Source organism: Lonchura striata, chromosome 1 (assembly GCF_050655825.1).
Source record: "Lonchura striata isolate lonStrDom1 chromosome 1, ASM5065582v1, whole genome shotgun sequence".
Lineage (NCBI taxonomy): Eukaryota > Metazoa > Chordata > Aves > Passeriformes > Estrildidae > Lonchura > Lonchura striata.
Genome location: NC_140703.1, coordinates 92652642 through 92670860, shown reverse-complemented (window position 1 = coordinate 92670860; position 18219 = coordinate 92652642). Strand labels below are relative to the sequence as shown.

At 40.0% G+C, this 18219-nt stretch overlaps 1 protein-coding gene across 4 annotated transcripts in view; it reads right to left on the bottom strand.

The window, feature by feature from the left end:
* RASA3 (RAS p21 protein activator 3) overlaps nucleotides 1–18219 on the bottom strand; it is a 170399-nt gene that overhangs the window by 41204 nt on the left and 110976 nt on the right. For all 4 annotated transcript variants that reach the window (XM_085558461.1, XM_085558441.1, XM_021545628.4 and 1 more), the window contains one exon: nucleotides 15435–15511. In XM_085558461.1, coding sequence (XP_085414587.1) covers nucleotides 15435–15511 — 77 coding nt within the window. The remainder of the gene's footprint in view (nucleotides 1–15434; nucleotides 15512–18219) is intronic.

Here is an 18219-nt window from a genome sequence, read left to right as displayed (position 1 = left end):
GCCATCTTAACATTTGAGAGGTTTAACTGGAGCTACTTTTCCTTTCATGTGGCAACTCATCCTGCCACAAAGGTCTGTGGCACTAAATCAAATCATGCCCCATTCAAGCAAATAGCACTTCACCTGGACCAGAAATTTACTCAATGTGTATTCCCTTAGAACAGAACTTTTACAGAATTTGAGGCATTGACTCTGAAACGTATATATATAAAATATATTCATACACTCAAAACTACTCCCATTTTGATTGACCTTAAGGTCATCAGAGGAATAGAGTATGCAGACAACTATTTTGTTTTTTTCCCCTTTAGTATACCCCCCCCAAAGCCTCTATGACAAAAGCACAATAGAAGCCTTGAAACTGAGATTATAGGTGCAACCCCATGTAAGCACTACTTTTTCTTCCCCATTTCCAGTTCAGTTGAAAATCATCATAGTCCAACACATTTAAACATGTTCTTAAACCCATGTCATCCTGAACAGATTCCTTCCCAAGCTGACCTACAACTATTTTTTCAGCTTCATGCAGCATGCAGATTAGCTTTTGGTCTTAAGTGGAAAGCTCTGTATGCACAAAATTTCTGTCACACACAACTCTTGATAACACAAGACTCACAGTGGTGATTTCCTTCTGAGAGAGCAAAGGAAAAGGAACTGGCTTATAGTGTCTTAGTTCAAGCAAAAATTTCTTTCCCAGGTATTTTACTGAAGATATTTTATAGCAATACAGGGACAAATATTCATACAAAGACAACAAATAACATATAGAAAGCAAGTGAAAGCTAATGAGCACAGCACCTACTTCCCCATTCTACCAAATCCTATTTCAGATATTACAATGAAACTACATCAAATGCAAAAAACCCTACTTCATTAAATATAAATGAGAAATACTGTCAACACATATGCATCCCTAAAACCAGTATTACTTCAAATAAACTGCAAACTTCTCATGTTATTAAACATCTACATTTCTTAGAAGTCTAAAAACAGACTTTTTTCCTGCTATTAATATGGGAACTGTCCTCCATACTACCACTCAAATCATCCCATTTGCTTTCCAATACCAATTCTAGAAAGACCTTTAAAAGCACACATTTACAGAGTACCATCTGTACTCTGTACTAAAGAGAGCAAACTAAAAAGTGGGTGTCAGTCATCCTGCTCTCACAGGACAATGAGTTAATCCATTAGTAGTTAAGCTAGTTTATAAGCCAATTACAGCAGAGTTGCAAACTTCCTAAAAGCCTCTTCAGAAAACTCTTCAGTTATGTCAGTATTAAAAAATGGTTAAATTATCCTCTATGACAGTGCCCTGAGGCTTTAAACAGAGACACAAGCTCAATGAAATTTTGCTCTACGCTGATTTAGAGACTATTCCTAGCACTGACATCATCATTTCCTTCTGCCTTGGTCGCAGACTGGCAACCCCAGCTATTAACAGGGAACAAGAACTTAACAACAGGAGAGAAAAGAGAAAGGCTAAGCAAGCAGAAGTTATTTCTAGTACATGCTGATATTCAGACAAGACAAAAGATGCAAATACAAATTTAAAGCAAAGCAAGTAGTATATAAAAGTTGTAATGGAATAGCAAAACAAAAGAGGAGGTACAATCAGGAAAGGATAAATGTGCCTAATGATGGTACTATATTGATTCTTGCAGGGGCAAGTGCAGAAATTTGAATTTCATGCAGTATGGCAGGAAGCCAAGGAATGGGTCAACATATCAAGGCAGAAGCACTCATGTTAATGCAGCATGGTGAGAAATGCAAAAGGAGTGAAGCACAAACCAGCAATAATTACAATACACAGCAAATGATTAGAGCCCAGCCAGCAGCTTTAGCTGAGCTGTGGCAATCCTAAATGGAAGCAGTGAGATCCTGTCTGTAGAGGCTGATAAGAAAGAAGACCAAAAGGCACCATGGGAGGTGAGAGCAGAAAGGCTGTTATAGCTAAATAATGAAGCCAGACAATGACACAAAAATCTCCCATGTCATTTTTATTTGCTTGGAAAGGTATATTCACCTCAGTGTTCTGTATGGGAAATACAGATTTTATGAGAAGAAAACTGCAGTGATTTCTAACTTGAGACCTATCCAAGCTTAACCTGCTCCCAGGAAGGAGCTGCAGGCACACAGCACAATCTCTCAGGCAGCACTTGCATGTCACTGTGTACACACATGAGCGTGTAAGCAAACAAAAACTGCAAGAACATGCCCTGACTTCTCCCCTCCACCAGCCAGTGGAGGCCAGAAGCATCTACAACAATTAGATGTTTGATACCCATGTGACAAGAAGGAAGACAAAATGAAGAAGCTATTGGGAATAACTGACACTCATCCCTAAGAGAGTGTGATACACAAGAGAGCAAAAGTTATCAAGAAATCACCCAAAAGCTTTTGAACCTACTGGCAGAAATCTGATTGTGAAGTAAAAGATAAGCAAAAGGTTAAAAGCAGGAGCTTTAAAAAACTTACAACAGAGAGAAGGAAATAAGGCACCCTGGTGGGGAGTGGGTAGGTGTGGGTCTGTGAGACTGGGGGTATTCAATTCCAAGAAACAAAAGAAATAAACAGTAGCAGCTCATCCTAGGGCTTTCCTAGAATTTCCTTCCAAGTGCTGAGTATGGTCATGGCAAACAGATAGCCCAGGTTGGCCACAGCCAGTAGTATTTAAAATAAAAATTTAGACATGCTGGTGAGTGACCTGAACTAGCAAATACCTGGAACAACTGGGAGAACATGAAGCACAGCAGATTGGAAAAGAGCATCTAAATCACCTGCCATGACACACCTGAACCATAAGGCCCAACACCCCAGAATTCTTGGGCCAAGAGAATGCATCACCTGAGAAGTATCTTTTGCGTGATGGGGGATGCACACATGAAGGGAACACAAGGGAATGAGATGGTTTAATGAAATCTGTAGCACCAACTGAATGTAAACCCAGCCAGCTTCTTCTCATCCCTACCCAATCCAAGGATAATGATTTCTCTACTAAATAAACTCTTGAATACTCTACCACATAGATTTTCACATCATATATTTAATTAGATGTAGTAACAAAGTTTAATTAGGTGTAGTAAGAAATACACCTTTCTAAATGAAAGTAGTACAAAAATAGGTTGTAATTTATAAAGCAAAAAAGTAATTACCTGTGGAACTAGAAAGCAATCAAAGGTGCCAAATAGTTCACAGAGGCTACAGTGTTCTGTAATGAGAATGCCTTGGCATACCTGAGGCAGGTAGAACCTTTAATGCTTTAAAAAACTCAACTTGAAACAATTCAGAAAAACTCTTGATTATGTTTACATGAATCATCAGACAATCTGGGATCTTGATTAACAATAGTTATTATTAAAGGGCAGTGATCTTTGCTATACTTCGCAATACTTTCGTTATGGAATTCAAATTAAGTTGATTCATTAGCCCTGCTGAGACCTGATGGCAGTTATGTTGCCAGCTTAAGTTCCAAAGTAATGCTGATACACTGAATTTGTTTTGATAAGAGACCTGGGCTAAAGTTATACAAATTGTGTCACAATAAAGATAAAAGTGCTCTCCAACTAGAATTCACAAAATAATATTAATAACTTGATTCTGTCATGATTTACATATCTAAAAAGATGTCAATGTATCTCATTGCAATTATGTACAATGCAGTAATCAAACACAGGAAGCAAAAAATAAAAAGCACATAGCATTTGACATGGAAATCAAGGCATTATATCCTAAAAAACTACCCTTTATTTTAAAAAAAGAAACACAACTCAAACCAGAGTTTGAGCTCCATTTAAACCACATACACCAAGTCTGTGAAAGGTGGGAATCAGAACAACAGTCTTCTTCAGCAAATCAAATTGCAACATACAGATCAGGCTTGTTAACTTTAATCTATCTAATTTTTTTTACACTGATGCAGATAAAGCTATTCATAGAATAGTTTGGGTTGGAGGGATCTAAAAGATCATAAAGTTCCAACTCCCCTGAAACAGGCAAGGACACCCTTCACCAAAGCAAGCTGCTCAAAGCAGCACAATCATCATAAGGATCAAAATGTACATTTTGTAATACACTTCCCTATGAATTTAACTGAGAAACTCTCACCAATGTCCCTGACTTGGCAAAGAAGAGATCAAACAGGATTCATAAAAGATTTATTTCAAAAACAGCTGTCACAGGATGGTGACTTGCCTAATTTGAAAAATTCCTCTAGTCCTACAAGGAGATGTGCAATAGCATTCTGTGCCTGAAGGATCAAACTGTGAATGTAATAACAAATTCCATGAAGGATGTTTTGTGGCCATTCTGTAGCAACACCAAAGCAAATAAGTCCTGCAGACAAAGTCTTCCATTAGCAGTGAAACCTCCTCAATAAAGCATCATCCTCTGCAATGCTACAACTGTAAAGTATCAGGCTCTTAAGACTCTCCACAATTTTTAAGACATTAGAAAAACACCTATGGAGTAAAATCCAGAAGGTGCCTGCAGAGGAAGCCACAGACTTCTAATGGAAAATAAAAATCCCCTTGAGGGAAAAACACCAGTTGTGATTATCTGCACAACAAAAGCACATCCGAATGGCAAACCTTGTAGCTCCCACCAGGAACAAAGCATTACACAAATTGTAAACAATTTCCCCTGGCACATTGTCCCATCTGACTTTCTACTCTGAAAGTCAGGCACGTCATAGGTTTAGCTAAAACCTATGATATCCTGTTCAAAGAAGAATATGCTTCACCAAGTGGTGGTTATACCATTGCTTGTACAGTACAAAGCCTCTAGAGATGAAAAGCAATATAAAGTTCTCTTGATTGAAGTTTTTAGTGCCTTGTCACTTCATCTTACGGAAAAACAAAATGCAAATTAGGGCAAAGTCAGATAGGTATAACCATCTGTAATCAGTAGCCCATATCAGCTTTTTAATTCCAGTTATTGCAAAAAGAGTTGGTACTGATGTTATGTTTATCCTCATAGTTTGGGACAAAAGGGGATCCTCAGGATCACATAGTCCGGCCTCTTGAGACAGTGATGAAAGCTCACCCCTACTAAATTTGTGCAACAAGGTCATGATGCTTACTTCATCTTGAGAGCACATTTCTGAAGAGCAATCAAGGCTTAACTCGAAGGAATCACAACTATAAAAATACCCTTAAAATGTTCCACATGAAATTGTTTGCCGATTGATGATCATGACAGAAAACAAACTCCCCATCCCCAATGGTTTTACTACTTGTTTCCCACTAGTCTTGAGCTTCCAAACATTGGTTATCACTTACAGTAGGAATAAGTAACCACATGTTCAGAAGGACTTTCTTCTAAATAATATGCATACTGACATTTCACAGAATCAGCTAGGTTGAAAAAGACCTCTGAGATCATCAAGTCCAACTTATCACCTAACACCAGCTTGTCAATTAGACCATGGTACTCAGTGCCACACCCAGTCTTTTCTTAACACCTCCAGGGATGGTGACTCTACCACTTCCCTGGGAAACCTTTTCCAATGCCCAATCACTCTTTCTGTGAAGAATTTCTTCCTAATGTCCAGCTTAATTCTCCCCTGGCACAGCTTAAGACTATGTCCTCTTGTCCCATCACTTGTTGCCAGGAAGGAAAAGCTGACCCGGCTGCAGCCTCCTCTTTCAGGCAGTTGTAGAGAGTGAGGAGGTCCCCCCTGAGCCTCCTCCTCTCCAGACTGAACAACCCCAGCCCCCTCAGCTGCTCCTCACAGGACATGCTCTCCAGACCTCCATCAGCTTCACTGCCCTCCTCTGGACACACTTCAGTACCCCAAGGTCCTTCCTAAGCTGAGGAGCCCAGAACTGGACACAGCAGTCAAGGTGTGGCCTATATTTTGGATCCAGCCTGCCCAGGTCCCTCCACAGAGCCCTCCTACCCTCCAGCAGACCAACACCTCTCCCCATCTTGGTGTCATCTAAGTTTTTCTTGCATAAATCCAACAGTCACTCACTGCAAGACATATCTACCAGCTCTTCTATTTTTCCTGTAGCTCTTCCAGGAACACTTCTGAGTTTAACAGCAAGCTTTTTAGCCCAGACTCCTAAAGAGAGAAGCTTAAGAGAAAATGCTTTTTGTCTGTATTTGTCAATCAACCTCCTGCTGACAATTTTTTTTTTAATCAGTTGGTGTTTGCCACAAAATTTGAATAAGCAGTAGAGATTTCAAAAGATACTCTAGTTCTACTAATTTTATTCAACTCAATGGCTATGCAGATAATAAAGCATCCCTGGATGTCTCTAGGGAGGAAAGGGCTGCACACAGCAGTTCTCAGCAGCTTTGACGGAAAAGCACATGAATAGAAAGAGTCTGCTGTCATACTGTGCCACCTTTTACAAACATGATGTTTGGGCTGGTGGGGCACAAAACTGGACAGTTCAGCAGAGACTGCCAAACAACTACAAGGGTAAAACCATACACAGCAAGTACATCTGCAGCTGTATACAGCCTAGCTAAATTGTTGCCTCTGAAGCTTCTATGGAATTATTACAAAACCATCAGCTTGGAAGCAAGTCAACAGTAAAATAAGTTAAAATTAATTGCAGACATTACTGCTTCCAAAAGCACAGCCTCCCTGACAATTTCTCTGCTCACTGCAATTTCTTTCAGAGTATTCCCCTTTTCTCTCAGTATTTATGAGAACAACACTATTAGATAAACTAGCAACCTACCTTGTAAGGAAGAAAGGAATGGGACAGTGAAAATGACAGGTCTCAAAGTACTAATAAATTAACAATGTATATTGAAATATTTTTAATCTGACTTACAAGTGCTTTTTATGTTACAAATATATAATTGGCAAAATAGATTAATTTTCCCACAATCAACTCTCACTGAAATTTCCAAAAAATGACATCCAAGTCAAAGATTTACATCAAGGCAGACAAGTAGGGGGACATACAGTTGATACCAGATGATTTTAGCACTGTGGATTCTGGAAAGTACTCACTCATAGCATATAACCAGTTGCATTCTCAGTACAATAATGTACCCAGAAGCACCAAACATGAATCCAGATGGAGTGGAGTAAGAGACACTTTCATTATTGTCACATCCACTGTATGACTTTTTGCAGTAACTTCCTCTCAACAAGTCTTTATGTGTACAATAAAGTTAATGACAAGTGTTTCCTAGGCATTGTGAGCCATGTCTCTACTTTCCTTATATCTGAAAAAAAAAAAAAAAACAAAAACAAAAACCACAGAAACAAAAGAAGCCCAACAAGAAAAGAAATCCCCCAACCTAAACACTTGGGGCCCTGCAACTTCCTCTTTACCCTCCAGCATCCCCTATTTCTATCCTACCTTGATGTCTGTCCCTAGCTCCATTCTGCTACCTAAATATCATGTTGGTAAGTGTTGCTCTTGGAGCAACAGATAAAAAATTTGCAGATACAACTGTAATTCGTGCCTCATCACATTGCTTCTTTAGAATCTTCACTGTTTTTGGATGGTGCCTGCCACAGCAGCTGTAGAAATCCCAAGAGTCATTCAGAATGAAACAGGGCGCAAGTTCATCCTTGTATTATGCTAAATACCCTGTACTCTGAAGAACCTCTTGTTATAGGTCGTGTTGCAAAACAGCTAGCTGGTTTTTCCTAGGGTCCTACCTCAAATGTAATTGAACTCTTCCAGCTGATCATCATTAAAGGCCATCAGTGAAGTAAAAACTGCTGACATTTGGGACACAGACAGATTACTGAAGGTGCCAACAATTCACAGTTCTCAGACTCCAAGCACCTTTTACAAATATGGGTACTACAGGAATGCTCTCTAATGCCCCTGAAGTACCATAACACTGTGACCTCGAGCACATTTAGAAATCAAATCATTTACCATAACGATTTATGCTTGAATAATTTGCCTCTGCTTATAATCCCAGTCTGTCCATACTCTGTGTAAAAAAGGAAGTATTGTCATGTTATTTACGCAGCAGCATTTACCGGTAAAACAGAATGGCTTAAGACCTACATTTGAGTCTTTAATTCCAAACCAAGTTTTATACCTACTCCAGAGTCATGTGATGACTAGCCAGTCACAAAATGGTGAGCACTTTAAAACATGTTCTGCTGGAGAAGAGTCTAATTGAAGTTTTTGTTGATTGGAATTACAGAAAAAATGACACTTGTATGTGATTTGCATAAAGAATTTAATGAATAGAGGAGAAGCACCGAAGAAACACTGAATACAAAAACAAAGAAGTGTGAAAAACTTAATTTAGGGGGAATCACAGCAGCAGCAGACAGTATTTCTATATATCAGAGATTTAATGGAAAACAATTTAAACTGATTTAGGCTATAAAATATTCAACAGAGGCTGTGGTGGAGATAGAGAAGCACAGCAGAGTCAGTGTAAACTCAGTGTTATGAGAGCTGGGAGAAAAAAAAAATTATGCACTATGTTAAAACCTTATAAAGATACATCTCTCTTCCTTCTTCCCCTCTGTACTGCCAAAACCCACAGCATTGCAGCACTCCATGATAAAAGTACCAGATACTATATGATTTAACCTCTGAGCATTTTCCCCCCATCAGTTTGTTATGAAACCCATACAAGATTAAAAGCATGATCAAGATGCAATTCTGCAGGAAAAGCTGCAGTGTGATGCAGGGCTTCCTCTTCAGAGAAAGGAGATTGTAACACATTTAATTGATGCATGAGTTTATTCAAAATGAAGCCATGAAACTGCTTGATGCTTTCCTTAGCATTACTTCCCAGGAGCAAACAGAAGCTGAAATTTTTCAAAATACTGGGAGTTCACCTGATTGATGCATACATGGCCTTCTTGTAGTTAGCAATACCTTTTTATCCCCCTGATTGATGCAGGTCATATTTTAGGCAGGAAAATAAGCTTCATTTGACCCTGACGCGAGTTCAAAGCTGGCTGTGTGTCTCTGCAGTGGAACGGAAACTTCTCTAAAGCAACACAAATGTATGTTCTCAAAACTGGAAGCAGCAAACCCAAGAGAGCTGGGTGGCTCATGGACCCATTCTGGACAGAGGCACAGCACCAAGAGCTGTAACATGACAGGAAAAGCAGCCAATGCCAGCTCTGGTCTCCTCTGACCTCCAACAGGAGCTGCAGCCCCGCACCACATCAACATAACCATCAAGAGCTTGAGACTGAGCACTACTGCCTCACAAAGCAACAAAACATTGCCACCATGAAGAAACAGGTTCCTGCTGACACTTTGGAGGAACACCAGATCCTATGTGGAAAAGGAAAATACTACTTGCAATCACAGGAGGAAACAGCAGACCTACACCAGACAAGATCATGGTTTCCTCTTATGCTTTAGATGAGGATCCAGACTGCAGATCCAAAAGCAGGAATGGCCATTATCACAGCCCTTCCAACCAGACTTGATACATGTAACTTTACCCTTCATGAGCTGTGACCAACAAAACAAAAAGGCTGAGCCTCTGCAATTTTCAAAATGAAGCATAATTTACCTTAACCCTAGAAACATCATATTGCATAAGAGATTTTTAAACAGTTACATAAAGTCAATCTGCTTTAGGGCAGCGATTGTCAACCAGTGAGCAGCAATGCTCATGGACAAGGAAGTTCAGATCTATAATGTGAGCCATCAGAGAGGAAGGTCAGACGCTGCTCTGTGCTCTATTCCCATGACAGGGAAGGCAAGGGAACCACCACCAAGTCCCAGGACTCCCATGCCTGAACAGAAACCTTAACCACAGCTGACAAATGAAACCTTCGTCCTTCCCCCCCTCTTCAGAAAGCTTTTAAAGCCCACATATCAGTCACTGTTCTTTTAACAATCCCTGAAGCATTTATCTTAGGGATGTCATACCTACTTATTGTCTCCTCTCCTGCTTGCTCTTGTAAACTGCCCATTCAATTTTGTTCCACATGATTGGAACACATCTTGTAGAGCCCTCAAGAGAGTTGCACAGCATTGAATTCGTAAATTAATGCAGAGTAGCCACATCTTCTATACCAGAGCTGCAAAAGCTTTGCTTCCCAAATAAAATTTCAGCATTGTTATGAATTCTTTACTGGAGAACTGTATTACTAATGTGAAAGACAGCAGTGGTCTCTGAAGCACATATGTAGTTATTTAGTTACATAGATTTACTGGGTGGGAGAATAAAAGAAGCAGAGGGAAGGAGGGGTGAGCTTTCCAAAGCAGATGTTGCCAAGCTTTTTTAAGACTAAGAGACAAAACATAAGACAACACTTGAAGGAGCAGCTGGGGACACTGAATAAATACAGACATTTAAATGTGACTAATTACATACACATGCAGGAATTCTCAAAGGATGATCAGGGAGCCAGGCTCCAAGCTCACTCTGACTTTCAACAGGAGTTCAGTGGCCTGTTCCTTCAGGCATGCTGCAAGATGTCATCTTGCTAAATACAGAACACTGCCTCTAAATGTTGCCTCTTGTAGCTTAACCACAGCAAAGCCTACAGATTGCTGCAAAGCTATCTACAGGAGCCCTCCTCCTTGTTAAATACATACAAATGCATGTATCTGCTGTTCCTTGCATGGGTGGCTCTGACAGATGAGACAAGGTTGTCTGGACAGCCCAGAGGCTTTAAAGCCTCTGGGGAACCACCTTTCTGTGCTAAACACAAATATGTTGCCCAAAATCTGCTCTAGAAATGATGGAGAAAGGTTTACAAAAAGTCTAGGGATCCTTTCTGAGTACTTTGGCTGTAAAGCAAGAAAAGTTTCTGTATATGGGAAGTAATGGCTCATAAAAAAAATTAGGGACAAGTACATCCTATTGATTTTCAGATGTATTAATGTAATATAGCTAGACACACACTGTTCATGACTTAGTTCAAACACTTTCATCCAGCGCAGCTGCAGAAAGAGAACCTTTCTCTGGTCATTTTCCTTCTCCTACATTACAGAAAAAGTGCAGTTTCTAGGATACACAGGATTAAAGCCTGTTTCAGCTTAAAAAAGTATGAGGGAAGTAAAAAAAAATACAACATTGCTTCAGCAGCTGCCAGAAGCTGTGTGTCAGCACAAGGGGTGAGTACAGACACACACACACAGTCAGAAGCATGGGAAAGTCTTGACCACTTCTTTCCATGACCTATCTTAAAAATGTTCATAAAATTACAGATAGATTTCTGATAGGTGACAAACAGGAGACAGCCTTCACAGCCAGTAGAAGATGAGGCCAGATGCTGATAGTCACAACAACCAGTGGCTGACTGTGCAGAGGGCCAGGAAGGCTGTGGCTGTAAAAAGTGTGGAGGAACACAGTGAAAGATCTTTTGTCAGTGAAAGACAAAAAGGGGAGAAGCCAGACCTACTGAGTAAGACTTCTCCCCAGTATTCAAGGTGACTCACTACACTGCACAACAGTATTTAGTACAAATGCAGCTACAGGGAGGTACCAAACCACGAAGTCCATGCATGATGGTTTTAATCTGACGCACTTGGGCAAGGCTCTGTGGTCAGCAGGCTGTATATCTGCTTTCCCTGTATGGTGTGAACATACACATCAAGAACCTGCATCTCAAGTCCTGTAACTGGGGTACAGGAGACTTATGGGGGCCAGTCACAAGGACCACCAGGTTTTGCACCAGGTCCCACAGGGTGTGCCCACAAGTAGCAAACCTTTCCCAGAAGGAGCATCCCAAGTGAGAGCTGTGGTTCTTGCAGAGTATGACAGAAGAAGTTGCTAGGGGTCACAAGCAGTGTGAACATGGTGTCTACATCTGTACTGTCAATGTAACTTTTAAATCCACTAACGCTTCACCTTTTAATCTCTTTTGCAGGGATTCAGTCCAGGAGATTGTGCTGTAGCAGCTGGCTGAGACTATGGCCTCTGATGGAGCACAAGAGCTTAGTGGTTTAAGACTAAATGAAAGTACTGAATGCTTCCTAAGGAGAAGCTATTAGGTAACAGTTTTTGAACTGAATCTTTTACTTCCTCAGCAGGGGTAAGGAAGCACACTTGCCTTTTGCATTTTTTAATAATCTACTACTTGATGTTCAAGAGCTCAGCAGTTAAATATTTTAATTTACCCTTCCATTCAAATTAATTTTTCCATTCATTCATCCAGCTGACTCTGTTCACAGCATGCTCCACAGGACTGCAGGCTGGCTCAGACCCAGCTGCTTTCCAGGCTTTCTGGAATGCAGAGGTGGCAGCAATATGAACAGACTCAGAGGGCACACTGATAGAGACCTATGGGTAAGCTCATATCTTCTGGAGAGGTAAAAATGGTTCTTAATTGGGCCAAGTCTTCATTTAGCCTACACACATGGTCTTTGAAAACAAGCACTACTCTGGGGCTTAAAAAGCAAGTGTCTCTAAGGTATTTTTAAACAGCTGTCCACTGGATGCAGCTTTTGTTCTCCCTACAAACCTGAATTATTCCACCAGTTATGTGTATGAGGGATTTTGCAGGGTAGTGTTCATCTCTGCAGCTAAATGTTTCATTTAAAACAAACGATATATTTTTTTAAACAAAATCAATGACATTCACAAGACAAGCATTAGATTCACCAGAACAAGTCCGTTTTTGGGATTAAGTGATTCTAGATTCTTGCTCATACTTCTACAGCCTTGTTTTATTTGCTCACTGTAACATCCACAAGATATTTACAACAAAATCAGTTATTTTCACAACACTCAATTGGAACCTGCACTTCCCTAGAACACCTAGTCTCTTCTTTGCACTCATGACCTACCTCTAACAAAGGTTCTGCCTCTCCTGCTCTCCTTGCTGGCAAATTCCAGCTACAAAGGCATTTAGCTGAGCATTGCTTAATTACTACAGTCTTTTCTTACAGACTGAAGCACTAGAATCAACATGTCTATGAACAAACCCGCAAGAGATTTCAGATCATGTGGAAAAATATTAAGAGCTGCAGTTTGCTGTAGACCTTCCTAAAGCAAGCAGTGTGGCATGAAGAAAATGCTGGACTACATTCTGAAGTGCTTTTTTTTCACCCCCACATGTAAACATTCCCCTTCATCATTCCCTTCTTTCTCACAGCTAAGACAGATGGTCATGAAATCCTGCATCAACAGAACTCCATACTCTAGAAACATTCTTCTTTCCCAATTTTTTTATTTGAACTGCTAAGCTCTACTGTCACCACTCAAATACAACTAAATGTGGAAGCTAGATAAAGCCAGAGTGTCCAGAACAGATACCAAAGAGAAGGTGGCAATGGGAAAAGACAGTTTCAGCAGACAAAAGCTTACTTGAGCTCTGATTCTCAAATTTTGTTTCTAAGACACCTGGGCTCATTATGATTCAGTGGATAAAACCTCATGATTTTTATACACATTGTAGCTTATATACTGAACAATACCTAGCAAATCATGGTTACAGAATGCTTCACAAGCTAATCTAAGTTTTTTTATCTGCTTTGTAGAAAGTTAATGAAATAGTCTTCAAATCGAGAATATATAAGCAAAAATTTGAATAAATATTTAAAAGCTGTCTGGCCAAAAGAATAGAAAGCTAGAAATCACACTGTTAAAGTAGTCATTGCCTTACTGCTAATCATGAAGCAAGAAGCTGCATGTATTACATATTAAGAAGGACGTTTTCAGACACATATTTCTAGCATTTCTAGGAAGTTCACGGAAAAATCCATTGGTGTTATAATTTTACAGAGTCTCACTTAACCGAGGACAAAACTTTTAAAAGACAGCTGGCTGTGGTATGACACACTCTGTCAAAATAAAACAAACAAAGGCAAGCACTTCTGAAGGTCCTTATGTACACCTCCTAACTGTTCAAAACAGATGAGACCAGAAGGGCATTTCAGTTAATCTGTTTGCAGAATCACAGACATCACAGGATTTCAACCCACAATGAGGGTTCAAAGGATAAGGATGGAATGCTCTGTGGCTGTATCACTTCTAAGGAGTACAGCACAAACTTTCAGAAAGGCCAAAGCCAAAAAAAACCTCAGTGTGGTAACCAGGACAACTGTGCCCCTTTTCCCTGTCTAAACACACTATCCTCCAGGCTAGCTTCAAGGAAAGTCCAAGCTCAGTAATAAATCCACTGTCCTGTATGTCACACACATATTCCTCTCTCACAAAGAAATTGCCTTTTCCCACTTCTATTTCACCCTGTCCTACAACTCCTTAGGACCAATATCACTGCAAGCAACACTTAAACAAAAGATGCCAGTCTAGGACTTGGTAGATACAGGTTTGAGCTCTGGTTTCTCAGAATGTGTGTGACCATTATCACCTGGTCATATTCAAATTGTGCAAAGGAGAACAACATAATGAGAGTCCTCAGGTATCAGCTAGAGGAAGGCTGGGCCCTCGAGGTGGTGCACAGCTATACTGACATAGTAATTTTTGTTCTCAAAGAAGTTCAGCTGTGTTCCAGCAGCATTGTGCCCTGGTTAACAAATTCACTGGAGCTCAGAGACTCCACAGCAACTTGCAGCAGACCATCCCCTGGTAGTTGCTCTGCCTCATGAGAGCAGACTGCAGAGAGGAAGAGGTCAAATGTACTTGCTGTAGAGCTCTGGTAGGACTTGCATGGCCAGAGGGTACATGCACAGGCAGGCAGGACCACTTACCTCAGCACATCCTCATATCAAGAGTGGGCCTACAGTGATGGAGGTCACCACATGGGTCACCTTCATTTGTTAACAGGTCCTGGATGTAAAGACTACCAGAACAAAGCCTTAGCAAAGACAGCAACAAAATTACATTAAATACTGGTTGGAAAATTGGGCTGGTCAGAACTTCCCTAGCAGCGTATTTAGCATATTGACATGACTGCCAAACAACTAGAAGTGTATGGTGCCAGCAGTCTGATTTTGACAGCTCTTCTGCCAGAGAACACAATGCATTCCTCACAGAAGTCAACCAGCTCTGCCACTGCTCCCGAGGTAACGTGAAAGGCTTTGGTGTGGCCAGAGAGCAATGGTCTTCCAGACTCCTCCTCAGAGGACAGAGAAATCTTTATTGCCATTTGAGTCCTGTGTCATCTCTGTTCCAACTTGAGTGAGACTGGATGGCCGATTCTGAGGCTGCCTTAGTAAGTGATAGCAAACTTTTGTTTTAAGTCAGCTCTGCAACACTCTCACCACATAAGTTGTGCTACAAATTTACTTAGCTGGTAAGATCCTTAATGCAAATTAGAAGGACATTAATATTACCCTTTGATGTCTTTTTAGAATTTATGCCATGACTAAACTGGATAAGGGATTTATTAACATTTAAGGCTATTAGGAAGAAAATTACATAGATTATGTAGAGAAGGAAAAGGAAAAATAAAAAATCTCACACCCTATAAATTAATAAGGATATTTCTGATTAAGAACATTTAATGTCCAAATAAATGTGTTGATTCCTCCAACTATTTTTGAATTAAGCACTGCATACTGTTTGCAATCAGTCTATTTCTCATAATTTCACAGCTACATTTCAAGTCCTACCGTGTTGCGAGCTTGTGGCAGACAACACCAGTGTCTGTTATGACTTCACTCAGTCTCAGCTCCAGATGGACCTTCCCCTGAAACACACCAAAAACACCACAGGAAAAGTTAGTTTTATGCATAGGCAGTCACACCATTCTAACTTCAACCAAAGCATGCCAGTTTGCGCAAATAATTCCAGGAGAAGGCTAAAGATTAAATAAGAGCTGTATAGCTAAGATCTTTCTATGGCCAGAGAATTCAGACTAGTAGTCCTTCAACTAAATTTGGGTGCATAATTCCCACCATTATCTCTGTAAGTTGAACTAATTGAAGGATTTGGAGTGTCCATGGTCTGACACAGAAATGTTGTGTTGAAGTTGCAATTAGCATTTTAAATATTAAGCAAGTATCTGCAACACTATCATTAAAAATGATATCACAGAAGTGTTACAAATTAACAAAGTGTTACAAATTAATGTTTTAATTAGCATACATGTTTAAAACATTACAAAAATAAAATCTATTAAGCAATATAAATTGTAAGACAAGTATCAATAAAAGTATCTCAAACAACTATTAAAAAAACACAAATATTGTTCAGTCATATTGCTAGCATTCATAGCATGTACTCTTACAGAGTCTTCAACTCCTTACCATCACATCAGTTATTATGACTTGGACCAAAATATTATCCTTCAATATGCTAAGAAAATAAAGACAAACATGAATACTAGCTGCATTCCTTTTATTAATTTCATTATATTTCAAAATGCGAGTAGCCACTCCCACTGACAAAAACTCAGCATCACTTTTACAGTGTGTACACAGTAAACACAAAACACATTTTGTTATTGACCAAATCTGACATGCCAGCAGTGCCCAGTCATCCTCTCCAAATTATCATACCCAAAACCGAGTCTTTCATTTTCATTACTCTCCCCTCCACCTTTTGTACTAAAGGATGCTAAAATCCACCCTACTGATTAGTCACAGTTCTAATGTGGGTATCATCTTCACTCCAAATTACACAAAATTCTTTTGCCACCCCTTTTATAAGATCTTCCAGATTCAACCTTTGCTCTTTTTGCACAGGACCAAAACTCTTTCCAGTGACTTCCCTATCTCTTGTGACTAGTTACTACAACCTCCTGCTCTATGGCGATGTCTGTCCTAGGTAACAGAGTAGAATGAAGATGGAACTCCGGCCTCAAGTTGCACCTGCGCTGCTAAGACTCCCTTTCCCTACAGCAGATTTGTCTGGACAAAAGCTGGTGAAGGTAGGTCAAAGCACAGCAAGGAGTGCAGCAATAATTTACGAGCATGGACACACAGAAGTGCAGTCCAAAGTCATTCCTTGGTCCTCTCAAGTAAAGAAGCAGAAACAGTGGACTCAGTGCCTGAATACTTGCCCTGAAGACACCTATGAGGAATTCTGTTTCTAACTGCTACAGTAATTTCCTCCCCTTCCTAGTGTATACCCCTTATTCAGTACCATTCTTTCTGCACTACCTTGAATGTACACTTTGTGCCTTCACTCCCCAAACCTTTACTGTCTACTTATAACTTCAGTATTCTGAGTCAGTAACACTTTTTCCTGTCTGAGGGCTGGGACACAGACCTTTCAAGTACACGTGGCAGACGATACTGGTCTTCATCCAGAAAACATGAAAGAAACCCTCTCTAATTGAAGACAAGCTCTTCAATCTGTATAAAGTTGCAGAGGCACCACAGCTGCTGACTGGCATTTTGAACAGGAAAGAACCCAGATGAGTGTGTGAGTTTCAAACTTCTGCTGTGTATTTTTTGCATAATTTTAAACAAAATAATTAAACCACAACCATCCCCAATGCAAAAACCAAACACTGCATTCAGCTGTCACTCCTGGTTTGTGTTTCAGTGACACAGGTATCCTCCTTCACCCTCGTCAGTGTGTGCCAAAGTTGGCATCTGTCATTGTCTTCCAAACTGAAGCCTGCCCTCATGCACAAGAGCAGGACTTCTCTGCACAAATGCATAAAGCCACTTCCAGACCCAGCTCTTTAGGACTTAGTACCACTGCAATGCCTACTGTAGCTGTACATGACAGTGGCTAGGCACATGATCAGCTAAGAACTCTGCTTAAGCAGAACAGCTTTCTTGCTTTTGTTTTACTGTATTTTCCTTACTCTTCAATGTTCTCTGTCCCACTGGCAACAGATTCTATTACAGGTCTCTGGAGAATAAATTTAAATTACGAACATGCAAAACCCTCTACTGCTATCTTTGTTGATATCCTGCTAACTACCAAAGAAATCAACATTAATGTAAGTTTTGAAGAAATTAAGAGACAAGAACAGAGATTTGGCAACTCAGAAAATATTCCTCTGTAGAAAAATAGCAAGGTATACAAATGTTTTTATAGACCTATTTCTGCTGGTCTTAAATACGAGACCAACACTTCAAGAAAGAATGCTTCAATGCACTTAGAAGAGTCTGAGAGCAAACTGGCCATTTGCTCAACCTCACACAGACTGAATAAAATGGAAACTCATTTCAGAAATTAAGTTGAAAAAATTATTTTAAAAAATCAGCAGTATTTCACACATTTTTCTAGGTACATTAAGCAGAAAATGATAGTCATGCCTCTCATGGGCTAAAAGCCAATTTTTCTTGTAGCTTTCATCTCTCTGTTGTGAAAGCTTTGAAAATGGTCAGCTGCTCCAAAAGGGACTCCAATCTTCCTACAGCAAAAAAGAGGTAATAGGATCACTGGGACCAGCAAACTACATCTATTCCAAAACACCTTCCAGTGTTTTACTTCCAG